The 26909-nt window shown below is 44.1% G+C and overlaps 1 protein-coding gene across 3 annotated transcripts in view; it reads right to left on the minus strand.

Moving 5' to 3' along the window:
• Window positions 1-9531, minus strand: part of DIS3L (DIS3 like exosome 3'-5' exoribonuclease) — a 33215-nt gene extending 23684 nt beyond the window's left edge. The window contains exons 1-2 of one of the 3 annotated variants that reach the window (XM_055319764.1): window positions 9337-9531; window positions 7817-7970 (exon numbers count right to left, since the gene is read on the minus strand). In XM_055319764.1, the coding sequence (XP_055175739.1) occupies window positions 7817-7970; window positions 9337-9475 (293 nt within the window). In that variant the 5' untranslated portion in view covers window positions 9476-9531. Of the gene's footprint in view, window positions 1-7816; window positions 8706-9336 lie in introns of those variants that run through there. The other 2 variants (XM_055319765.1, XM_055319763.1) reach the window with 2 other exon arrangements.
• Window positions 9532-26909: the final 17378 nt, after the last annotated feature.

The following is a 26909-nucleotide window of genomic DNA, read 5'->3' on the forward strand; positions in this document are numbered from 1 at the left end:
TTATTTATTCACAAGAAGCAGAGAGAGGCAGAGAGGCAGAGACATGGGCAGAGGGAGAAGCAGGCTCCCTGCAAGGAGCCTGATGTGCCGGACTTGATCCCAGGACCCCAGGACCACGACTTAAGCCAAAGGCGGATGCTCAATCATTGAGCCACCCAGGCATCCTGAACTCCCAACTTTGTGACAACAGCGATCCAGCTACAAGACACTGGTGTGTCCAGACCAACCCGGACATTTTTGGAACCTGGTGACTGATTTGCTAGCTCCACACACACCCCTGGACTTGTTTAGGGCACCTGTACTTTGGACCCAAGGATTCTCCAATCCCATCCTCCCCAGATACTGACGTTCCACAAGCCAGACTCAGGGCGTTTACCACCAAATTATAGGAATGACACAGAAAAATATAGAACTTAACAGAAAGAAATGTTCTCAATTTAAAGTTTCATTCCCATATATTTTCCATAGACTTGTCGTGCATGCTTCCATTTGTCAGCTACCTATCAGCCAGATAAGATGAATGAACAAATGGTACAAGAATATTAATAGAGAAAGCAGGAAAAAGTGAATCACTCTGAGTGTGACAATTGGGTTTTCTTGTAGGCATGTGGGCTTCTGGCTGTAATTTAATAGTGCATACATACAATATAGTCATATTTTTTGCTAGTCAGGGCTGGTGGTGCATACGATGGGGTTAGATATATGAGTATCCTGCATAGAGCCAGCACAGAGCATCATTGTGCCTTGAACAAGTTTGGCCTGAATAATACGAGAACAGCAGTTTCAGACAGTCAAGTACAATAAAGTGATCTGAAGGTTTAAAAATTCCAGTCTTGGGTGCCTGGGTGGCTCAGTGGTTGAGCCTTTGGCCCAGGTCATGATCCTGGGGTCCTGGGATCAAGTACTGCATCAGGCTCCTCGCAAGGAACCTGTTTCTCCCTCTGCCTATGTCTGTGCCTCTCTCTCTCTGTGTCTCTCATGAATAAATAAAATCTTAAAAAAAAATAAAAATTCAAATAAATAAATAAATAAATAAATAAAAATTCCAGAAGAACCGTAGTTTCCCTGGACTTGCATTCTCCAATTCTCTATTATTTGAATAGTTTGGGATCCCTGGGTGGCGCAGCGGTTTGGCGCCGGTCTTTGGCCCAGGGCGCGATCCTGGAGACCCGGGATCGGGTCCCACGTCGGGCTCCCGCTGCATGGAGCCTGCTTCTCCCTCTGCCTGTGTCTCTGCCTCTCTCTCTCTCTCTGTGTGACTATCATAAATAAATAAAAATTAAAAAAAAAAGATTTATTGAATAGTTCAAATAATTTCTTCAGGGTATGGCCACGCTTACCTTCCTTAGATTGCTTTTTGTACTATTTTCTTTTTTTTTTTAATTTTTATCCATTTATGATAGGCACACAGAGAGAGAGAGAGAGGCAGAGACACAGGCAGAGGGAGAAGCAGGCTCCATGCACCGGGAGCCCGACGTGGGATTCGATCCCAGGTCTCCAGGATCACGCCCTGGGCCAAAGGCAGGGGCCAAACCACTGCGCCATCCAGGGATCCCGCTTTTTGTACTATTTTCATTCAAGGATGATCTCACCTACCGATGCAATGTCCTCTCTTCTTGCTGCCTATATTCTCTGGGGATTAGAAGTGGGCATCCCACAACCAGTTGGGGGATGTACAATGCTGTGTTTTTTCAACCAGTTTTTGCAGAACTCTGCTAAGGTCTCTTAGGTAGACTTACCTTCACAGGTCTTTGAATTTTGTACAAGAATTTTTTTCTAGGGATGTCTGGGTGGTTCAGTGGTTGGGCATCTGCCTTCCGCCCAGGGCATGATCCTGGAATCGCTGGATAGAGTCCCGCATTGGGCTCCCTGCATGGAGCCTTCTCTCTCTGCCTGTGTCTCTGCCTCTCTCTCTGTGTCTCTCATAAATAAATAAATAAAATCTTAGAAATTTTTTTTCTGAAGTTTTATGTATTTAAGTATCTCTACATCCAACGGGGGGCTCAAACTCACAAATCTGAGATCAAGAGTCACATGCTCTTCAGATTGAGCTATCCTGGAGCTCCAGAGTTTTCCACAAGAATTCTGAAAGTCTGTGTTTTGCTTTTTTTTATTTTTATTTTTATTTTTTATTTTTTTAAATTTTTATTTATTTATGATAGTCACACACAGAGAGAGAGGCAGAGACACAGGCAGAGGGAGAAGCAGGCTCCATGCACCGGGAGCCTGACGTGGGATTCGATCCCGGGTCTCCAGGATTGCGCCCTGGGCCAAAGGCAGGCGCCAAACCACTGCACCACCCAGGGATCCCTTTTTTTTTTTTTTTTTTAAAGTAAGCTCTATACCCAGTGTGGGGCATGAACTCATGACTAAAGATCAAGAGTCACACATAGTACTGACTAAGCCAGTCAGATGCCCCTAGGTGGTACTCTTAAAACATTTTCAAAGGCATATATTTTCGACCCTCTGAATACCCTCTAACTGCACTGCCATTTGGAAGCCTCAAAGACAATCTCAGACTCACAACCTCTAGCTCCAGCCCTCGACTTCCTTCAGCGCTCCCTCTCTATACAGTCATGCGTACCAGAAACCTTGGTGTTAGCCTTGACACCACCTTCTCCTTCCCCTTACACATCTAACTCCATTACTGAGTTTTATAGGTTTTACTTATTTTATTTTTTATGTATTTATTTTTAAAGATTTTTATTTACTTATTACAGAGAGACAGAGAGAGACAGAGAGAAAGCGTGCGCGCACAAGCAGGGAGAGTGGCAGGCAGAGGGAGAGGGAGATGCAGGGACCCTGTGATCATGACCTGAGCCGAAGGCTGACACTCAACACCAACTGAGCCACCCAGTGCCCAGGTTTTATTTGTTTTAAATAACAGCTTAACTAAGAGATATAATTCATATACCATAAAATTACCCTTTTACTTATTTTATTTTTTTAAGCTTTTATTTATTTGACAGAGAGAGAGTGCAAGTGAGCACAAGCAGGGATAGCAGTACGCAGAGGAAGAGGGAGAAGCAGGCTCCCCACTGAGCAGGGAACCTAACATGGGACTCGATCCCAGGACCTTGGGATCATGACCCAAGCTGAAGGCAGATGCTTAACCAACTGAGCCACCCAGGCATCCCTAAAATTATCCCTTTAAAACATACAATTCCATAGTATTTTGTATAGTCACGGAGTTATGCAACCATCACCACCAAGTCCAGACATTTTATCACTCCAAAAAGAAACTTAGATCCATCAAAAATATTCCTCATTCCCCTGCCCCTGGCAACCATGAGTCTATTTTCTGTCTCTTGGATTTACCTATTCAAGGCATTTCATATAAATGGGATCATACAAAAATGACTTTGTGTGGCTGGCTTCGTTCAGCAAGCATAATATTTTCAAGATTCATCCATGTTGTAGCACATGCCAGTGCTTCACTCCTTTCATGGTTGACTAGTAGCCCACTATATGGATAAAGCACATTTTGTGTAATCATTATCCGTTGTGGACATTTGGGTCCGTTTCCATTTGGGGGCTATTATGAATAAAATTGCTATGAACATTCTAGTACAAATTTTGCATGGATACATTTTCAATTCTCTGGGTTAAAGACTGAGAAAGATCTACAGACTTTTTACCTACTAAGAGGCTGTTGGAAATATCTATTTCTTTCCAACATCTCTCATGTGAACTAAAGTCATAGCCTCTTCAGGGCACCTGGGTGGCTCAGTGGTTAAGCATCTGCCTTTGGCTCTGGTTGTGATCCCAGGGTCCTGGAATCGAGTCCTGCATTGGGCTCCCCATGGGGAGCCTTGTTCTCCCTCTGACTATGTCTCTGCCTCTCTCTGGGTGTCTCTCATGAATAAATAAGTAAAAACTTTAAAAAAATCACAGCCTTTTCTTCACCAGCCTAGTCATCTTTTCAAATAAGGAATTTGATTATACATAGGTTCCTGCCCTGCTTACAGCCCTTCACCAACATCCCTGAGACCCATTATCCACCCCAGGGTCTTCTTTTAGTTCCCTGAATGGAGCAAATCTCCCTCCCCATGACCCTGCACAGCAGCCCCCTTACGTGGACAGCTTTTCTCCTTTGCCTGGTTTACATCTACCCACCCCTTAGAGCCCAGCGGAGGCATCTCCCTCAGGGAAGCTTTTTCTTGCCTCTCTGACTAATCTGGGCTCTTCTGGAACCAAGCACCTATCCCTCAGAGCTTCTGGCACAGCTGCAGTCCCCCACCTGTTTGCGTGATTATCTGAGTACCACCTGTCTCCCCCAACACCGCGTCTGCTTTTGTTCACCATGGCATCCCCACTGCTAGCACAGTTTCCAGCATGTCTTTCGGTAAATATTTGTTGAATGAACAGATGAACACCTACATACGGGCATGAATGCAGTGGACAAGACAGACTCACAGAGTCATCAAATGATCTCTCACTGAACAAGCGTGTGACGACAGTCAGTTATGCAGAAGATGTGCTCATGCTGAACCATCAAAAACATGATTTTTTTTCACAATGTTTTCTATAATATACTTAGGAGAACAGGCATTTTCTGCATTGATACTATTGAAATCATAATGTAAAATCATATTAAATACAGAACCAGATTAGAGGCCGTGTCTTTTTATTATTGTGAAACTCAACTCCGGTGATTTCATTTCAGTAGAACAATGTCACCTGTCACAGTAAATTAGTGTTCATTTGCAGTTTTCTTATTTTGTAAGCTTTGTTTATTTAATTTGAAGGTCCAATTTGGGTTTAGGGCTGCAGTAAGTACTTAAGCATGAGGACTTTACATCTAGATTTATGTTTAAACATGTTTAAATAACAATACAATAAAGCAAATTAAGACTGGCTGTCCAGGAAAAAAAAAAGTTGATAAAAATTCTTTTAGAAACAAAGGCAATAACATTACTCATGCTAAGTTACAATGATATATTGGAGGGGAGTCCGATCATTTGATCTCTTAGATCCTCTCCAACTATAATATTTTGTATGTTATATACTGAGAAACAGAGATGTTAACTATTGAGACTCTAAAGCTATAATGAAGGAATTCAGGAGGGGGTCAAAAGGAGAAAGCAAGGCATCCTTATACCAGACACTAGAGCAACCAGGTATTTTAACTGACAAAGCTTTTTTAAGCACAAATGTTCCTAAAAGCATATCAAATAGAATGAATTATTGATTAGCATCACAAAAATCTCCAAGGAAGGAAGGAAAAACAAAAGAAAACATTTTAAATAAAGCAAAACACCAGAGAGCCTCCTGTAGGCCACTTATGATTAAATATAAAAAATCCAATGACTTACACTTAACACTTAATGAAGTTCAAATTAATACAGCAAATTCCCTGGATCTTCTACATTCAAGGGCTGTGATCAATTATAAAGTTAGCTTTTGATATATGACACTTTTTAGGGTTTAGGTAATTTGGTCATTTAGCTGTTTGAACCTGAATATAACTGCTGGTTGCTTACCAGGTAAACAAAGCACGAAGTCCCAAACTTGTTGAATCCTTTTCCTGTCTCTCCTTTCTCTTCAGTTACATTCATGACCCCTGCTTTAAAAATCGATCTTAAACCTACTTCCTTCAGAGGGCTTTTTGGCTAAACCCTCACACCCCATATTTACCTCTGCACTTCGCATAGTCCACATTAAGTCATACGGCCTGCGTGTAATGCGTGCCCCCTTAACCTCATTGCATTTGACCCCAACAAGACAACAGCTTTGTTGAGAGAGGGACTGATATGGTTGATCCTTGAACAACCCTAGTATGAACTACGGGGGAGCCTTTTATAGGTGGAAATTTTTTGGTAAATACAGTATAGCAGTGTAAATGTTTTTTTCTCTTCATTATGGTTTTCTTTCTTTTTTTAAAAAAATATTTTATTTATTTAGGGGGTGCCTGGGTGTCTCAGTTGGTTAAGCGTCTGCCTTTGGCTCAGGTCACGATCCTGGGGTCCAGGGATCAAGCCCCCCCACTAACAGCTCCTTGCTCAGTGGGGAGGTCTGCTTCTCCCTCTCCCTCTGCTCCTCCCCTTTACTTGTAGTCTCTCAAGTAAATAAATAAAATCTTAAAAGAAAAACGATTTTATTTATTTGAGAAAGCTGGTGCAAGAGAGCATGAGTGGGGCGGGGGGCGCAGAGGGAGAGGCAGACACCTCTTTGAGCAGGGAGCCTTCTGGGGGGGGGGCTCAATCCCAGGACCCAGGGATCATGATCTGAGCTGAAGGCAGATGCTCAACCGACTGAGCCCCCCATGTGCTCCTTCATTATGTTTTTTTAAAATAATGTTTTCTCTAGCTTACTTTATTGCAAGAATATGGTATATAACCTGTAATGTACATAACATATAAAATATATATTAATCGACTATGCTGTCGGTAAGGACTCTGGTCCACAGCAGGCTGTTAGTTAAGTTTTGGGGGAATCAAAAGTCATACATGTATTTTCCCCTGTGCAGGGGTCCAAGCCCCTAATCCCCATGTTGTTGGAGGGTGACTAGTATTTCTTTTTGTATTTCATAAAGCCTAGAACTATGAGCTCACAATGTGCATATCAGATGGGAAAACCAAGGTGTTATCAGACCCATCTATTTCACAACTCCTCATCCTTTGCTCTCACATTTAGTATATTTAGGTACAGAGTAAAGCGGTGGAAAACCAATAGTTTTTCATCAAGTTAACTACTTTTTGAAATGTTCAGGAGAAAAGACATTTAAATTCCAATTCTTTGCTTTTGAATGTCCCAGGAATTGGCTTTTAAAACAACTCTTAATATTAAAAATATTTCAGAAAACAGAAGTTGAAAAGGCTCGGCAGAGCGCTTGCAATCCAAATGATAGCAACAAATTGATTTTAGTAGCAGAAATTGAAATACGACACCTGGAACAGCATTCAAACCCGAATGTGAATAAACATCTATATCTTTGTGTCTCAGCAAAATCAACTTCAAACTCATTTAAAAATATTCTATCTGAAAAATCTGCAATCTAGTTAATGTACATTTTTTTGAACTGAGCATGTAAGGACAACTCATCATTTTCACACACAAATAAACATACCTCATCTTTTACCACCAAAGTCTGAAGAAACCACATTTAAAAAAGAATAAACACACAGTTTCTTCTCTTTAAATAACTAGGGGTGTTAAGAGGTTGGATGTATAATTCCAATATGCTGTTTCCATGCAGTCTTCATGTTCGAATCATAAATCCTTTACCAATGTTAAATGAGGCAAAGCCATTTTTTAGATATTTGTCTAAAAGGTGAACAATTGTTCTTCATTTAGGTATAAGGCAATCATTTTAGAGTGATTTTAATCAGAAGTCCTTTGTTTAGCAAATACAGTGAGTATGGTTGGTAGTTATACTAGTAATGCAAAAATAAAGCAAGTTATTTCTGCTTTCCTTAAATAAATAAATCACTACAAGTACAATTTACACCCATAATAAACAGTTTAAAATTTAAAAATAAAATAGTCCCCCCCCCCACACACAAAAGGGTAGGCTTTTGAAACAATACATCTAAAAAATAAATGCAAACCCAAAGCCAAGAATCTTAAATACCCATATACCAGGGACACTGCAGTTTATTGATCTATAGTCAGATCTCTTGGCCAGGTGTTGAAGCAGAAATATAAAATAATGTCACTGCATTCCTCACCAGCGAAGAGAATACCAAATTAGCTCAAAAAGTCCTTTCTGACAAAATAACGAATTCCTCCCCATTCCCGCCAACAAGGGACCTTTTTCTAAAGGGGAAAAGAAAAATATGCTGTATAGAAATAAAAAATAATGCAAAATGGATACCTGCGACCTCTTTGATGCTGCACGGTTTGACAAGCCGTCTGCATGAAAATAATTCCCTTCAACTCTGGGAACTCAAGGATCTCCAGGTAATCTTGAACAACTTTCCAATCTGGGATCATGTAATGGGTCACGTCACTAGACAAGAGTTTCCCATCTAAAACATAATTCAAAAGGTAAGCGATTAGACAACATTTGCAAACTTGGCTTATTCCTATTTCAGCGTCAAGGTGCTCCACTCTACAAAAATAACTCCCAGTCTCAACTACACCTTGAAGTTTTTTTTTTTTTTTCCCCCACCTTGAAGTTTTCAAAGGACAGGACGCATCTGCTTTGGGAGAGGTCCAAAGTTCAGGTAAACCCAGCAGCTTCATTTTTCTGAAGCTGCGCAAAGCAAAAGCTCAGCGTGGTTTATGGTGTTGCCAGTGGTGCAGAAGATGAAATTTTTTAAAAGCAAACATCTTCAGCACACCTTAAATATGTATTTGTTAAGGGACTGACATACACTCACATTCAAATGTAGGGGGGGAGGTCCCCCTTAATATATATATGTTAACCACTTGTTTCTGCCTGGCAATTTCAAGTGGGTTCTGAATCAAGCCCGTGTTACATGCTCCGAAGTCTCCAGGGGCCAGAAAGCCGGCATCGACTAGAAAAGATGCTCAGTGCACGCAAGGGCAGGGGTTAGGCTTTCTGCGCGGCCTGCATCTCCGGGAGCAGGGGTGAGCCAAGCTGCAACTGAAATGTTCACCTTGACCATAAACTGAGGATTCCAAATACTCTCCGAGAAGGACCCCCCTCTCCCCCAAACACATACACACGGCCCTGCTCCTCTCCCACCAGGGAGGGGAGAGATCTTCCCAGCTAAACCGGGGCCACCCTTGCAGCTGAGAAACCAAGCGGGGGGGGGGGGGGGGGGCGGGGGGGGCGGGGGAAGGTTAGAGCACAGCGGCTCCAAATCCAGCTTCCCCAAGGCCTTCCCGTGCAACCTTCCGGGCCCAGACAGTCGACACATTTTAGGGCAGCCGGCTGTCCCCCAGTCTGAGGCATGGGGGCTGGCTGGGCGGCTCAGCCGTTTGGCACCACCTTTGCCCCAGGGCGTGACCCTGGAGACCCGGGATCGAGTCCCGCGTTGGGCTCCCTGCGTGGGGCCTGCTTCTCCCTCTGCCTGTGTCCCTGCCCCCCCCCCGCCCGTGTCTCATTAATAAATAAATAAAATCTTTAAAACTGGTGGGGAGTTGGAAGTGTCGAAGGAGCAGCAGCACGGTGCCTCGCCCCGCCTCTCACGGCTCGGCACCCCCCATTTCACCAGTGCGCCGTCCCGGGGGGCATTAGAGGCAGGCCCTGCACGCACGCCCCCCACACACCCCCCCCCCGGAAAGCCTCGGTCGCCAGGCCCCTGGGGGCGCCGGGCTCTCGGGCCCAGCGCCTGATGGGGGGCGGGGTGCAGAGCCCCGGGAGCAGCGGCCTGGCCCCGCGCCCCGCTCCCGCCCGCCCGCCCGCCCGCCCGGCCCGGCCCCGACCGTTGCGGCAGGCGGCGGGCTGCGGGCAGAGCGGGCTGTGGCAGGGCACGCTGGGCCGCAGGTAGTGCTCCCGCACGATGCGCAGCGTCCGGCCCTGGAAGGTCCTCAGGAGCAGCACCTTCTCCCGCTTCTGCAGCATGCCGCCGGCGCTCGGCGGGACTCGGCCCCGCCCGGAGGCCGCCCGGGGAGCTGCCGGGAGGAGGCGGGCGCGGCGCGGGCGGAAGCGAGGCCGCCGCTCCGGGCCCGCCCCTCGGCCCGGCCTGGTCTACGCGGGCTCCCGGGCGGCGCTGCAGCCGCAGGAGCGCCGCGAGGGGCCCCGGAGCTGCAGCCGGCCCCGCCTCAGTTTCCCCGCTGCCCCCCGTTGCCCCCGGAGGGGGGGGGCGGTTAGGGGGAGGAGGAAGCCGACCCCAAAATAAACCGCCCTGGGGAGACAACATATGTAGATTGCGTGGAAGCAATCTGCGAGATTGGGTGCAACCCTGAAGGATTCTTGGACAGTTATTTCCACCCCCCACCCCCCAGGTCCTTACGGGCATAGGGGCTGCAGGGTGGGGAATTAATTAGTGTCCTCTGTTCCTCGCTCTTGCTTTCTTAAAAGAGCTAAAAGATTCCGATGAAGAAGCCAGAAAAGCTGCCAGCCCAGCATTTTTATTTCCGCCCCCCCTTAAAAAAGTATTTATTTTTAATTCCATGTATTTTTAATCCAAGTAAAAATTCAAACAATGCAGATAAAATGAAAACCAATCCCATTTCCTTGAGGTCAACACTATCTGTTCAGTTCCAACGTTAATGGCCTTGGCAGCCTGTGACAAAGGAGTTTTTTGCTTTTTATTTTATTTTATTTATTTATTCATGAGAGACAGAGAGAGGCAGAGACTCAGACAGAGAAGCAGACTCCATGCAGGGAGCCTGATGTGGGACTCGATTCGATTCCAGGTCTCCAGGATCACACCCTGAGCCACCCAAGGATCCCCAGGAGTTTTGCTTTTAGGCTGGGAGACCCAGGCCCAGTTTCTTCAGGGATCACACACTCCTCGCTGGTTAGAAGCCGCTGCTCTTCCAAACACTCACAGAGACCTTTGAGCTGTTGTACCAGGGGCATTACATACAAGTGTCACATTTGATTTCCACAAGTCAGTGGAGTCAGGCTTATTATCCCCATTTTACAGGCGATGAAACAGGATTAGAGAAGGTTAAGTGGCCAAGGTTATCCAGTTATTAAGTGGTAGAGTCAATATTCGAGCCAGAATCTGGCTGAATCCAAAGCAGGTTCTTAACTAATGACTATGTTATTCACAGATGAGTAAAATAGAGCTCCTGCATGGAAGGACTTTATGATGCTGAGCTCTGGTTAAGGCACCTCAACCAGCTGGCTGGGGCTATCAGAGCTTCCTATTGTTTAAAAAAAAAATTCAAGTAAATCTAAAGATCAAATTGGCTTTATTTAAGGATTTACGGATCGCCTAGCATCCTATCTAGCAAACAAAAAAGGAGCTCTGAGGAGCTGTGCAAAATGCAAGGGCTTTTTAGGCAGAAGGGAAGTTTTTTAATGGAGTGGATTGTTTCAGACAAGGTTACCTTCCTTTGGGGGAATAGAAGGGGTCTGTCACGAGGAATACCTTGCTAGTGTTGATCAGATAATTCCAGATAGTCTGGCTAAGGTCACATTCCTGGGAGAGGCTGAAACTGCAATTAAGTCTGGTTTGCTGTCATGGGGGTGATTTGGGGCCTATTGTTCCTTTATTTTTTCCTCTTCCCCCACTGAAACATGTGATCAAAATTGAAGGCATTAGCACACCTCTCAGCTGCCACTCTGTGAGTTCTCACAGCTTTTACTGATCCTCTTTGTGATCTTCACAGGTCAGGATTTTTTTTTTTTTTTTCTGAATCTCTGATATTCGCATATCATGACTCCAGTTTCCCAATTTTCTAGGTGGTCATTTTCTTCATTCCTTTTTTGGCGTTCCAGTCTTAGGGAGATCATTTGCTTGGTGGTTTGTGGCCACACACCTGCATTTAAAGCTTTTGAAGGAATATAGTGTGCCAGGAAGACCATGGTGATTATTATAAGCAGAATAATTCTCGGTGTTTGGAGTGCTCTTTGGAGTCATTGGTCCCCAGGACCCAACCCAATTAAAATCAAGTAAGTCAAAGAAAGACCCCAGCAAAGCAGTCACCTCTTTAAGCCAAGTGGCATGGATAGTGATCTTATGTGACCGTTTCAACTTCTCCAGAAGTGTGAATCCAGTACAGCAGGTAGTGTTGGCCACAGCACGGGCACTTCCTTGCTCAGCTGAAAGATCTTTGAGGGTTATCTTATCAAGAGCAACTTTGGCCGCAGAGTCTAAGGATCGTTGTTGGGTAGCTGTTGTCTTAGCGGATTCTGCAATATTTTCAAGAGTGAAGGCAGGTTCCTGATCATATTCTTTTTTTTTTTTTTTAAGATTTTATTTATTTCAGAGAGAGAGCACAAGCAGGGAAAGGAGCAGAGGGAGAGGCAGAAGCAGACTCCCCACCGAGCAGGGAGCCCCAAGCAGGGCTCTATCCCAGGACCCTGGGATCATGACCTGAGTCAAGGCAGACTGAGCCACCCAGGCACCCCCCTGATCATATTCTTATTTATATGTATTCCTAGCCTAAGAAATAGGGCCCTGTGAAAGGAAGCAAATCCTGAATCCTGAAGGTTTCTTGGAAGGTCCTTTCTAACTTGATGATGTAAATTCAGTGGAGCTGACTAGTGAGAAGGCTTAGTTTGTGAATGGTTGGGGCACAGTCAGGGAACCTCCGAGGTATCGCCCGGCTGTGTGTTAGCCATCCAGGCATTTAGAGACCCAAGGAGAATGATAGCTGCCACAGACAAAGATAAACCATGTTGTGGCACAAACCATTCCTGTTGAGGTGTTACCATCAATGGATTCACTCACAGGGATTGTTGCATTTGCCTTTAAGCCAGCACCCAGTTTGATTTTCAGTGTATTTGGGAAGTAAATTTCCTAGCACCAAATAGTTGTTCTAATACCATGCAAAGATGGGTGCTGCTGGTAAGACATTTTTGCGACTGGGGGCAGATCTGACTTAGACAATCTTGAGAATGTAGGGGCGCGCAAATGTACTGAGACTTTCATAGGTATTTGTGTCTGCTTGAGTAGGAACAGTTATAAATGGAGAAAGATAAAAACAAGGCACTGGATTTCTGGCCATAAGAGTTGAACTTGATAAGAGACTCTAAGGGGGATATCTATTGTGGTGGTGGCATTGAGAATAAAAAAGAAATTGGTCATGGGGATGACCAGAGGAGTCTAGCATCAAGGACAGACCCGAGTTTTTGGTGACAAATTCAATAATTTGAAAGGTTACTCTCCTTAACAATGATCTCCTTAGCAATGATTAACAATGTGAGATACACAATAGCCAAACTGTGGAAGGAGCCTCGGTGTCCATCGAAAGATGAATGGATAAAAAAGATGTGGTTTATGTATACAATGGAATATTCCTCAGCCATTAGACACGACAAATACCCACCATTTGCTTCAACGTGGATGGAACTGGAGGGTATGATGCTGAGTGAAGTAAGTCAATCGGAGAAGGACAAACATTGTATGTTCTCATTCATTTGGGGAATATAAATAATAGTGAAAGGGAATATAAGGGAAGGGAGAAGAAATGTGTGGGAAATATCAGAAAGGGAGACAGAACGAGAGACTCCTAACTCTGGGAAACGAACTAGGAGTGGTGGAAGGGGAGGAGGGTGGGTGGTGGGGGTGAATGGGGGACGGGCACTGAGGGGGACACTTGACGGGATGAGCACTGGGTGTTATTCTGTATTTTGGTAAATTGAACACCAATAAAAAATAAATTTATAAAAAAAAACAATGTGAGATACAGATGATGGCATTATCTTTCCAGGCCAATGCCAGAATAAAGGAAAGAAAGAGAAGAAAGGATTTCCTGTCTATTTAAAGAATGAAATCTTGCGGCACCTCGGTGGCTCAGTCAGTTAAGTGTCCAGCTCTTGATTTCCGCTCAGGTCATGATCTCAGAGTTGTGAGACCAAGCTCTGCATTAGGCTCCCTGCTCAGCATGGAATCTGCTTAAGATTCTCTCTCTCTCTCTCTCAAAAAAAAAAAAAAAAGATTCTCTCTCTCCCAGGGTGCCTGGGTGGCTCAGTCAGTTAAGTGTTTGCTTTCAACTCAGGTCATGATCCCATGGTCCTGGGATCAAACCCCTCATCTGGTTCCCTGCTCCTCGGGAAGCCTGCTTCTCCCTCTGCCTGCTGCTCCCCCTGCTTGTACTCTTTCTCTGTCAAATAAATCTTAAAAAAAAAAAAACAGTATAAAGTCTTGATTTGGCATCTTGGGTGAAAGCAGTCTACCTCGATGTCAGCTACTTGTCTTCCTTACCAATTTGATTTGGAGGTTTCCAGCATCTGCTTGGGACCAGATATCAGGTGGGGACTTCTTTTTTTTTTTTTTAAGATTTATTTATTTATTTATCATAGACAGAGACAGAGAGACAGAGACACAGGAGGAGGGAGAAGCAGGTTCCATGCCGGGAGCCTGATGTGGGACTCGATCCCGGGACTCCAGGATCGCGCCCTGGGCCAAAGGCAGGTGCTAAACCACTGAGCCACCCAGGGATCCCCATGGTGAGGACTTCTTCGCCTATGAGATGTGCACCCGAGGCTCAATGCCTTCTAGTTTCACAGCAGTGTCAGGAGCACCTGGTAAGGTCCCTTCCAACAGGGTTCAAGAGCTATCTTCTTCTGATGACATTTCCAGAATACCCAGTGAGCAGGCTCTGGGTTGTGACCAACAGGACCCTTTGAATTGGGATCTGGGAAAGCTTCCTTAACCTGTAGTTGCAATAGCCAGCCAGGCCTAGCTTTAGCATAAGACATTAAAGATTTACAGTAACTGGTCATCCTAGCATGAGGCCAGCAGACATGGTTGACTGGTGACTATCTTACATGAAGTGAGTTTTTATGTTTCCCAAAGGGGGTCTGCAAATAGTCAGCAAATCCAGAGCCAATACCTTAGGCCAATGGAATCCAGTAGTTTCAGGAAGTTTAAAGGTTTTTGTTTTTTGGAATTTTTTTGTTTGTTTTTTGTTTTTGTCTTTTGCTGGGCAGCGAAGCAAAGTTTATTGAGTGATAGAGTATAAAGCTCTCAAAGAAGGATGGGACCCAACAGGGTTGCCAAGTTTAGAGAATTTTAAGTTTGAGGAACCCATTTGTTCTCAAGACCTTGCCTGATGATTGAGGGTGATAGGGACAGTGATAATTCCCAGAAGTTTGTAAGGTTTTTGTTAAAGCTTATAGATACGAGGTGGGTGCCTGATCACTGGAGACTGTGGAAGGTATACCCCCGAGTGGGAAATATGTTTCTACTAACAATTTCTCTGCCTCTGTGAGGACATTAGCCTGGAGGCGGGGGGAAGGCTTCAACCCATCCAGAAAACATAAAGAGAATAACAAGGACATATTGATAACCCATATTGGGTGGCAGTTGAATGAAGTCCAGCTGTGGGTGCTCAAAGGGTCCCCAGGGAGTTTTGAGGGCCTCTGGGAATAAACAGTTTTTCCAAGATAATGGACCCATTGGTTTCCATAACATCCCCAAATCATGAATGACCCCAAAGGCATACGGGTTATCAGTATAAATATTGACAGTTGGCCCTTGTGATGATAAGTGGCATGCTCCAGTAAGGGCGTGGAGCTCTGCTGGATGGATTTAACTCGTGGGAGGTGATCTCTTTCAAGTAGCTCATACTGGATAGTAACAGCATAGCCAGCTTGGAAAATCCCTTTCTCATTTTCATAGTGTGACTCATCGGGAAACAGAATTAGATCAGGATTAGTCAAAGTGGTGTCTTGTAAATCAGGATGCAGTGTCACAAAATGGGACATTATTACCTCAGAGTCGTGGAGCTTGCCTTCTTCAGGCAGGGGCGGTAGCGTGGAGGGATTGAGAGCGTGGCAACATTTAAGAGGTAAATTAGGTGGTGAGGCAGAAGGATCCCAGAGGAGGAGTTTGCTCTTATATTTCTGCAGAGACATATAATGTCAATTCAGAGTTAAGAAGACTTGGGGCAGCTTGTGAAGTGTATGTGTAAATGTCATTTCCTAGGGGTCCTAACTCAGTTGGGATAGACAGGAGCAATTGAGTCGAGCTCTATGCTATCCTAGGCAATAGGTCTGTGTTTATTGCCATGTTCTTGCATGAGCATTTCTAGGGCTTGTTTTTCTCTTTCATGCACAAATCGGGTGAAGGGTTTTTGAATAGTTAGGTAGCTCTAAGACAAGTGGTTTTTTTTTATTTTTTATTTTTTTTTCTGTTCTTTTTTTTTCCTTTTTTTTTTTTAGTTTTTTTTAGTCTTATAAAAGTCTGCTCATGTTTATCCTCCCAAGGCAGGCATTCAGGGACTGACATTTTAGTAAGTTCATTGGGGGGGGTGGGGGAGCCAATAGAGAAAAATTTGGAATCCATGGTTGTGATAGCCAGCCCCGCCTAGAAATACATGAACTTAAAAGAGTATAAGTAAAGACAAATGGTTGTTTGGGTCTTTTTTATTTTTTTAAGATTTTATTTGTGAGAGACACAGAGAGAGGCAGAGGCATAGGCAGAGGGAGAAGCAGGCTCCCTGTGGGAAACCCGATGTGGGACTCAGTCCCAGGACCCCGGGAACACAACCTGAGCCGAAGGCAGGTGCTCAAGCACTGAGCCACCCAGGTGCTCCTGTCAGGGTCTTTAAGGATGAACAAAGATTTACAACAGTGAACCATCTTGAGTCAGGAAGAACTTATGACAAAGGGTGTTTGGGCTTGGAAAAGCTGAGAAACAGTGTGGGTGTTTTTTTCTAAGATTTTATTTTTAAGGAATCCCTACACCCAATATGGGGCTTGAACTCATAAGCCCAATATCAGGATTGCATGCTCTACTGACTGGGCCAGCCATGTGTCTTCAATAACTACCTTGTTAATAGCTGTCAAGTCCTGGAGAAATCGCCATCCTCCTCATTAGATTTCTGGACTGGCAAGATGGACATGTGACAGGGGCTGGTACAAGGAATGGTTAGGTCTTCTACTATTGGTGTGAGGCTTTGTATGGCCTCAAACTTTAATCGATATTGAGGCAATTTGGGAAAAAGTTGTCTATCTGAATTTTTACAGGCTCTGAATTTTTTATTCTCCCAGTGTCAATATTAGAAGTAGCCCACAGAAGGGTGCCTGGGTGGCTCAGTTGGTTAAGCAGCTTTCAGCTCAGATCACAATCTCAGGATTGTGAGATTGAGCCCCACTTTGGGCTCCATGCTCAGTGTAGAGTCTGCTTGAGATTCCCTCTGCCTTTCCCTCCACTCATGCTCACTCACTCTCTAAAATAAATAAAATCTTAAAAAAAAAGTGGCCCACAGATTTTTGTACATCTTGATTAAATCAGGAGCTTTGTTGAAATTCTTCCTTTTCTGTATCAAGGACATTGTAGAGAACATAAAAGATCAGGTGCGGGTTGGTCAGGAAATTCTAAGTTGAGGTCTTCATTGGAGGCAAAACGTATTATCCCTTTTAATTTAGAAAGGAGATCTCTACCTAATAGATTAACTGGAGCTGTATCACCAACCGCAAAAAGGAATGGTTTTCACTGAAAGGTCACAGGGTCATTTGTACTGCTTGAGATAGAAACTCTTCTCTGAATTTTATTAGATAACCTTACTATGGAAACCTTTTCACTCTGAAAGATTTGTTGTCCTATGAGAGTGGGCTTATTTTTTTTTTTAATTTATTTATGATAGTCACAGAGAGAGAGGCAGAGACACAGGCAGAGGGAGAAGCAGGCTCCATGCACCGGGAGCCTGACGTGGGATTCGATCCCGGGTCTCCAGGATCGCGCCCTGGGCCAAAGGCAGGTGCCAAACCGCTGCGCCACCCAGGGATCCCGAGAGTGGGCTTAAAATAGAAAGTGTAGCTCCAGTAGCTACCAGAATTTGGCAAGTTTTCCCATTAATTATAATTTTAATTTCCCATAGGCCATTTAAGGGGATTACTCATAGCAGTTTACTGGAGGGTCCCTCAGAGTCCCATCTACTCTGGGAGGGGACCATATGGAGGCCTCCTTTGGGGGGTAGCTATGAAAGCATTTGAGTTGATTTGGAAGAATTTGTATTGGGCCTTGGAGGACAATCTCTTTTCTAGTGTCCCACTTGATTACAATCGAGACATTGATTTCTGGGCCAGTGTTTTGATAATGGACCCCCTAGGAAGGTGTAGTGTGAGAGGCCCAGGTATCATTTTAAGTCTTCGGCCTTGGAGCTATTGTAGCTGTACAGTCAGTAGTTTGATGAACTTTTGTCTATGGTCTTGCTTCAAAGTCCTTCCAAAGTGTTCAGCTGTGGTCATGATGTCAGTCCCACCAATGGCTTCCCGTCCTATTTTCTGCCTTTTTATCAATCCACTAATCTCAAGAGATAATCCATTTATAAATAGGGCAGCTAGAGTGACCTAGTTTATTGCAGGGAACCTGGAAGCCTAGGAAGCCTAGAGCTTCCACGTGGGCTTTACAGTCTGCCACAGGTTCATCTTTCTTTTGTTTGCATGTTTGAATAATAAACTAATCAATGTGGCCAAGGAGATTTCTAGGAACGACTTTTAAAAAAGATTTATTATTATTATTATTAATATTAAATTTTTTTTTTTAGAGAGAGAGGTAGTAAGGAGGGGTCCAAGGAGAGGGAAAGAGAGACTCCCAGGCAGGCTCCATGCTCAGTGCAGAGCCTGCCACAGGGCTGATCTCAGGACCCTGAGATCACAACTCAAGTTGAAATCGAGTTGGACAAAAAAAAAAAAAAGAAATCGAGTTGGACGCTCAACCAACTGGGCCACCCAGGCACCCCTAGATTTTTAAATTAATTTTAAGTAATGTCTACACCCAACGTTGGCCTCCAACTTACAACCCTGAGACCAAGAGTTGCATGCACTATCAACTGAGCCAGCCAGGCACCCCTAGAAATGACTTTTAAAAGATCAGTTGCTACATTGAAAGCATTGCAAGGTTTTTCTGGTGCATGAGAGGAACATATTGAAGGTTGAGGATCTTGAATATCATCGTTGAGGTTTTGCCATCTTGCTTCTTGCATCCATTTTCCAGCTTCACCAGGTCCTACCAACAAAGTACAAGCTCATAAAGATGTGGCTTCTTGGGTCACAGGCCTCAATAATGACCCTAAATTAAAAAAAAAAAAACATTTGGGGTTATCCTCACTAGGGTTAGGAAATTTCTTTAACTATGGCCCTTAGTTTGGCCTTTGACCAAGGAGTAGGAGAAACCTAAAAAAGATTGCCTGCAATCTCGGGTGGCTTTATCTTAAAGGGGAACTGCTTAATAGTCTCTTCAGAGTAGAAAGGCAATTTAGACAGAGAATTAGTAGAATATGAGTACTCAGGTAAATGAGGGGAGAAGGGGGCAGTAGGAGTCATGTTGTATTGTCTCTTAAGCTACCTCTTGTGTCTTTAATTTTTCATTAGCTTTTTGTGATGATTTTTTAATGAAGCGATTTTGAAATCTTGAAGACTTTTGCAAGCTTCTACATTACCAGTTAAAATAGGTATCCCATTCTATTTGTTTAATTCAGGAACCCCTGCTTTCGAGTGCACTTCTTAAATGAAGGATCTTGTCTAATTGGAACATTCCCCATAATGGCCATGTAATTCTAGTTTGTTTTTAGAAAGATTTTTGCCATTTTTGTAGATATCCACAGCTTCCACGGCTATAGTTTCTTAGACATAAAATAAATAGGTGTGCTGGAAGGTGGATATGTTCAACTTCTTAGAATTTAAAGATTATTCTTCTCCTTCTCCTCCTCTTCCACCACCTCCTCCTCTTCCATCTCCTTCTCTCTCCCCTCCTCCTCCTCTTCTTCCTTCTCCTCTTCCTCTTTCTCCTTCTTGATACATTTTTGGTTCTATAGGAACTAAGCCAGTATCTAAGAGGGATGTGCCACAGAGTTGGAGATTGTGTGGTGTTTTGCAGTGTATTTTATTTTCCTTGCACAGAGATTTTCATGAGCTTGGTGGGTAATCTAATGTCAGTCTAATAACTCATTCCATGACTGACTTATCCTAACTGACAAGAGTCTTTGGATAGCTGGCAAGTGCTCTAATAGCTTTTAAGTTCTCAACTCATGCCCAGTAAACTTGTGTGGCTTTTTGGCTTCTGAGTTCCCTGTTAGCAGTAACCTTTGTTTAGACAAATAAACGTGCACTAAAAAACACACCAGCAGTAACCAAGAGATGTTATTATGGACTGGCCAACAGAGGGCGCTGGAACTGGATGCCAGGGAAATAACTAAAACCGCAAACCCCCAAAATGAAGACTGCAGACTAGACTGGGTTTCCAAAAAGAATTGCAGATTGGAAAACCAATAAAGTTGGGAGCTCCATGCAAAGACAGTGGACCTCAGAACTGAAAGGAACTTACCCACAGCCCTTGGAAAAATTGAGAAAGACAGAGAACTCAAAAGGGTTTGCGGGTAAAAGGGTTCGCGGGTATCATGATTGTGTTTCTTTGTCCCCAGTGTCGTTGAAAGTCTCTTTTGATCCCATTGGTGCTACCCAATCTGTTAAAAAATGAAATTCAACTAAATTATCAAATTTAGCTTTATTTATTAATTGGGCAAAAAGAAAGGAGCTCTGAGAAGTTGTACAAAATGGAAGGGCTTTTTAGACAGAAAGGAGTAGGAAATGGAAGTTTCTAACACTAGTGGACTGTTTTAGACAAGGATATTTTCCTTTAGGAGAAGAGGGTGTCTATCATGCAAATCACCTTACTAGTGCTGACCAGGTGATTCCAGATTGACTGGTTAAAGACCACATTCCCGGGAGAGGCTGAAACTGCAGTTAGGTCTTGATTTGCTGTCATGGGGGCAAATGTGACTCCATTTTGGGCCGGTGGTTGGTTGTTGGGTTGGTTGGTTTATTGGTTGGTTTTTATTTTTTTTTTAATTTATTTATGATAGTCAAAGAGAGAGAGAGAGAGAGGCAGAGACACAGGCAGAGGGAGAAGCAGGCTCCATGCACCGGGAGCCCGACGTGGGATTCGATCCCGGGTCTCCAGGATCGCGCCCTGGGCCAAAGGCAGGCGCCAAACCGCTGTGCCACCCAGGGATCCCTGTTGGTTGGTTTTTAACACTGTTATTCTGAAGTGAGCAGAACTAGGGTGTCTTGTATTCTTTAGTTTATTCTACGGGAATATACTAAAACAAGTCACTCATCATATTTTTATGTCAAGTTATCTGCAGTGTGGGATGATGTGAATAAGATCAAAATGGCACTGCACAAGGTAGGAGAACATTACAGGCTGGTCCACAGGCCAGAGCACTAGGAGGGCCCATAGGCAACCAACAGTACAGGGGCCCCTCTGTAATTCAGGTCAGTTCTAGATATCCCAGAGGGCAGGCAAGCAGCCCAATTTGTGCCCTACATAAAGATACTTCAGACAGCTGCCCAAACTTCCCTCCAGAGTTCTCCCATTTTCATTTTTCTTTTACTTCTGATTATATGTCCTTAACATCTCTCTTAAGTGTTTTGTAACTTTAACTTTCTCTAGATTGGGACTAGTGATCTTCTCTTTTTTTTTTTAAGATTTTTTAAAATTTATTTATTCATGAGAGACACAGAGCGAGAGAGACAGAGGGGGAAGCAGGCTCCTTGCAGGGACCCTGACGTGGGACTCGATCCTGGGTCTCCAGAATCACAACCTGGGCCCAAGGCGGCGCTAAAACACTGAGCCACACAGGCTGCCCCAGGGACTAGTGATCTTCTAAGAAAGAGAGTGTATCTGGGGCTCTCTTGAAAGTTGATTTTATCAATATTTAAAACAATGCAAGGCCCATAAAACACTTCCTTGCTTACATTGAGGCAATAACATACAAATTATGTTCTTCAAAGCGTGAGCCCTTTATTCTTGGAACTGATCTAAAATGGACAAGAATGATTTTTTTGTTGGTTTGTTTGTTCACAGACCACCTAATGCCTCTTGCCTGAAAAAAGATTTCTATGTCAGTCAGAATACATACGTTATGCTGCAGTAATATACAACCTCACAATTCCCAGTGATTTAAAACCACACAAGATATTACGTCCTCACGGCCCAGGCCGATGGAGCCAGTCCTCTCTGGCATACTGTTTGCTGTTCATTGGCAAAGGGAAAAGAGCCCTCTTGACAGCCTTACATCAGTAATTAAAAACTTAGTCCAGAAGTGATACATGTCATTTCTGCCTGTTGGCCGGAACTAATCATATGACCACACTCAACAATGTGGGTAGAGGCCTGTGGGAGTGAGGGATGGGGGTGAAAGGTAGAGGATTATAGGAGGTGGGGAGTGCATTCCTACCTTGTAGCTTGAAGGCAGTGCACTAAAACCCTTTGGTGAGCAGCATTATTGACACCCTGAGTGCCCCCAACTCAACCCCCTTAGCTCTAATTCAGCTTGCTCTGCCATCATCTTAACCCTATACTTGTGACTAATCTAGCTCAGCCCACTATCTAGTCCCTGCTGGGGCATTCTACTGCTTACCTCTTTGTACATCCTTACTCTCCTTCCCAATAGCCAACAAGCCAAGCACATTTCCCCACATCATCTTTAATCTTTATCACAACCCTTCAAGGTAAATATGTGATTTCTTATGTAGAGACTGGCTCTCTGCTCACCAAATCCATGTCCTCTTTTCCTCTGACCACACAGATGAACCACATTTCCCAGCCTCCTTTGCACATAGATAGGTATGGCTGCAGAATAATGTAATGGCATCGTTTCCAGGCCTAACCCATGAAAACCTCCTGTGAACATTTCTCTTTCCTGTTCCACCAGCTGGATGCCAAAGCCCAGGAGATCTTGGAAGCCAGCACTGAAGACAGAAGACTCTCTCCCACCCCATCCACTTGGGTCCTGTCAGGATGGTCCACAGGAGAGTCCTGCCTTTCTAATCCAGAAGCATCCACAGGGCACTCTTATAAGGGAGCAACAAACTTTTGCTATAGCAGCTAGTAGTATCCTAACCAATACCCTCCATCTGTACAAAGGAGATTAATAAACTTGCTGAAGAGTTGCCCATTCGTTTAAACAACTTCTCAGTGGACATTAAACATTCTGGTAGGGGGATCCCTGGGTGGCTTAGCGGTTTAGCGCCTGCCTTCAGTCCAGGGCCTGATCCTGGAGACCCAGGATTGAGTCCCGCGTCGGGCTCCTGGCATGGAGCTTGCTTCTCTCTCTGCCTCTCTCTCTCTCTCTCTCTGTCTATCATAAATAAATAAATAAATAAATAATAAAATCTTTAAAAAAACATTCTGGTGAAGCTACTCAAGGATTCTACAGCTGTTATGAATTATACATTCTTCAAGGAGGTATGAGAATAGCAGTGGTCTTTGGGGCTCTGGCTGGGTCTGGGCTATGGTGCCATAGCAGTGCCACACTGGGAAGGATACTCGGTGCTTGCTTTTCTTTTCTCTTTTCCCTTTCCTTGCCAATCCAAGTGCTAATGGACAGCCTGGTGCCGGGATAGCAGAACGCTGTGACAGCTTTCAGCACTCTGGTACTGATGGAAATCTCTGCTTGTGGCTCGGTTTCCCTGGCACATGACTGCAGTCTTCTTCAAGCTCAGCCCAGCATGCTTACACTGCAGGAGCTTGCGGTATTTGCGTGCCTTTTTGCAGATGCGCTCTGGGAGTGCAGACATCAGCAACCACTGGATTATAATCAAAAGGTCTCATCAAAAGGTTAGCCTAGAGAGGGTGGGGGATCTTTACAGAGGGCTAAGGGAATAGGGAGGTTAAATGTATAAAAGAAAATTCTGGAAAGTGACCTCCAAGGGCTCAGTGGGTTCCTGAAGTGAGCTTTGAAATATTCTGTCTTTATTTATTTAAAATTACAATAGTACACCATGCTTGTTGCAATACAGCCCAACAATACTGAAGTATACCAAGGGAAAACATTGAAGTTCTGCTTGCATCCGAAGTCTACTCCTCCCAAGTAATTACCAATTTTGGTGTTGGTGTGCATCTGAGAAGTGTTTGTGTATTCATTTATAAGGTTTATTGATTTATTTTAGGTGGGGGAGAGGGAGAGAGTGATCTTAAGCAGGCTCCACACCCAGCAGGGAGCCCAGCGCGGGGGTGGGGAGAGCAGGACACTCCCATCTCACAACCCTGTGATCATGACCTGAGCTGAAACCAAGAGTTGGACACAACCAAATGTACCACCAGGTGCCCCTATTTATTTTTAAGTAATCTCTACACCCAATGTGGGGCTCAAACTTGCAACCCGAAGATCAAGAGTCACATGCTGTACCAACTGAGCCAGCCAGGTACCCCTAGAAGTCTTTAAATATAACCCAAAGTATGCAACTTCTTGAAAATCTTGTCTATCTATGCAGTATCAGCCAATTGCAGCTAATGTTTCTCAAGCTTTTACTGGGTGCCAGACGCTGCTCAAAGCACTTTTCCTGTCTTCTCATTTAATCCTCAAAAAAAGGCAAGGGGGGACAGCCCCAGTGGCACAGCGGTTTGGCGCCGCCTGCAGCCTGGGTGTGATCCTGGAGACCCGGGATCGAGTCCCACTTTGGGCTCTCTGCATAGAGCCTGCTTCTCCCTCTGTCTGTGTCTCTGCCCCCCCCTCTGTGTCTATGAATAAATAAATAAAATCTTAAAAAAAAAGGCAAGGGGGGGCCTTGACTGTCATACAGTTATCAACTATGTGTTTATAAGGGAAGACACTGAAGCATAGAAGGGTTGAATGATTGCCCCAGGCCCCACACTCAATGAATGGTAAAGATAGACTTGGGACCCAAGCAGTAGGGCCAGACAGCCCAAGCCGAGGTGACTCAGCCATTCCACTCTTCCAGCTGGTAAATGGGGAGGGTTACAGAGTGGGGTACATTCTATATAGTGGACCATGGATGAACCCAATTATTTTAGATTTAGGGAACTGGAAACAAGGACATTCAAACATTGATCCTACTACTTTCCTATCTTCCCTGAGCCTTAGCAATTTCAACTATAAAATACGGCTAGCAGGACAGATGTTTCTGGGTATTGGTATTAATGAGTCGACAATTCTAAAGGGTCACAGAAGTGTCTAAAATTATCCCATTTATCTGAAGAATCAGCTTCCTTTCATTTGTGCTCCACCTCAGCAGAAGAGTCGTTGGAGGACGAACTGCTGCTGAGATTACTCTGCTGCTTGTATTAGGGATAATTCAATTCCCTATATGTTAAAGGCTGTTAATCTTTGATTTTCACTTTTCCCAGCTGATACAATGGCTCCCTTTTGCCTTTCAAAACACCCTATGACTCCCCATAATCCACTTTGCAATAATTGCTCTAAAGTGTTCTGCTTTACTCTAATTTTTTAAAGAGAAAATTATTTTGTACTTAACAATTTATGTCTCAGCAAGACTTTTACAGTACTGTTAACCTACAGACAATTTTGCCCTTCTACCACTAAGGGGCACTGTTTCATTGATTTTTTTTTTGGGGGGGGGCTGCTGGGAGCGGAGGGTGCTTCAGCTAAAGTCCCTTCCGTGTTGGTATCTGAGTAGTTGAAATTTGACTTTTGACATACTGCCATTAAAATGCATCCAATTATTTGAGACAAAAAATAAACAATCAGGAAACCCTAGTAATAAACAATACCTTTATCCGAAGAGCTCAAAGGTCCAGATGCTCCAAAATTAATTAGAAACTAAGCTTCATTGATTCATACAGAAAAGAAAAAGAAAATCCATTACGTCTTGAAGAGGACCAGAAAAAAATTCAGTTATGCGCATAGCCATTTATAATTCAAAAATAGAAACATTACCATTTGTCATTTATTTTTGTTTTGTATTGATGTTATTTGATGAAATTAAACTTTCATCCATCTTGTGGGATTATTATTACCGATGGAATACCAGTCATGGTATACAGTTATTTCATTGGCTGAATGTATTACAAGTTTTCCTCTTTATTTTGCTGTTTTGTTACTGCCTATGTTTGAATCTGTCTTGATCCTTGTCTTACAAGGATGGACTTTGAATTCTAAAGACTTCTAATTGTAGTATAAAGATTGTGGGAAAATGGGAAAGAGAATAAGAAGTACTTAGCAATGATTCCAACCTCCTGGAAGCCTTCCAGCTTTGGGATAAGTATAAACAAAGTATTAAGTATTTCAATTTAACCCTCATTATTTAATAAAGAAAAGGAATATGAAACCATACGTTTAGGGACGTCTGGGTGGCTCAGTGGTTGAGGTCAGCCTTCGGCTCAGGTCATGATCCTGGAGTCCTCGGATAGAGTCCCGTATCAGGCTTCCCGCAGGGAGCCTGCTTCTCCCTCTGCTTGTGTCTCTGCCTCTTTCTGTGTCTCTCATGAATAAAAAATAAAATCTTAAAAAAATAAGAAGGAAACTACAGGTTCGTATCTGGTTCTAAAGGAAGAAGCATAAGAGCTAAAAGTTAAAATTACATTTATACTTAAGTTCCTTTACCTGTTAGACCAGAGCAAACTTGCTCTACCTGCCTGTGCTCGATTTCTATTGCCACCTAACAATTTTTTTTTTTTTTACCACCTAACAAATTACCACAAATTTGGCAACTGGGAAAAAAACTCCCACTCATTTATTATCTCTAAGTTTCCACAGGTCAGAAGTCTGGGCTTGGCTGAATTAGGTTCTCTGCCCAGGGTCTCACAAGACTGGCATCAAGGTGCCAGCTGGGCTGATTCCTTTCTGGAGCTGGGGTGGGGATGGGGGCTGGAAGTTGAGGTGTGTGGGGGGGATGTCTTCTTTCAGGGTCACGTGGTTGTGGACAGACTTCAGGTGCTTGTCCTTGGACAGCTGAGGCTGCTCTAAGCTCCCAGAGGCCCATGCAGCTCCTGGCCACATGGCTCCTCCATGTGCCCTCTCACACTTTCAACCTTCTCACCAGAAGAAGGACCAGTCCCTTTATTTTTATTTATTATTTTTTAAATATTTTATATATTTATTCATGAGAGACACAGAAAGAGAGGCAGAGACACAGGCAGAGGGAGAAGCAGGCTCCATGAGGGGAATCTGATGCAGGACTTGATCCCAGGACCCTGGGATCATGACCTGAGCCAAAGGCAGATGCTCAGCCACTGAGCCAGCCAGGTGCCCCTCCCATCCCAGTCCCTTGAAAGGCTCACCTGATTCTGTCCAGCCCAACCTGAGGATAATCTCTTATTCTTTAAGGTCAACTAATTTGGGAACTTAATTGCCTCTGCAAAACCCCTTCACAGCCCCATCTAGATTAGTGTTGGAATCACGGGGAGAAGGGGTGTGTCCACCAGGGCACAGGACCCTGGAATTTTGCCCACACCTTAGTCCTTCCAGCTGCTACAGCGAAATACTACAGACTGAGTGACTTACAAATGATAGAAATTTATTTCTCACTGTTCTGGAGGCTGGAAGTGTGAGACCAGGGAGCCAGTATGATCTGCGGAGGCCCCTCTCTTGGGTTGCAGACATCTCCTTGTGACCTCATAGGGCAGAAGGAGGTAGTGAGCTCTCTGGAGCCTCTTTTATAAGGC

This window comes from Nyctereutes procyonoides, unplaced genomic scaffold, assembly GCF_905146905.1.
Source record: "Nyctereutes procyonoides isolate TBG_1078 unplaced genomic scaffold, NYPRO_anot_genome, whole genome shotgun sequence".
In the NCBI taxonomy this organism is placed as follows: domain Eukaryota; kingdom Metazoa; phylum Chordata; class Mammalia; order Carnivora; family Canidae; genus Nyctereutes; species Nyctereutes procyonoides.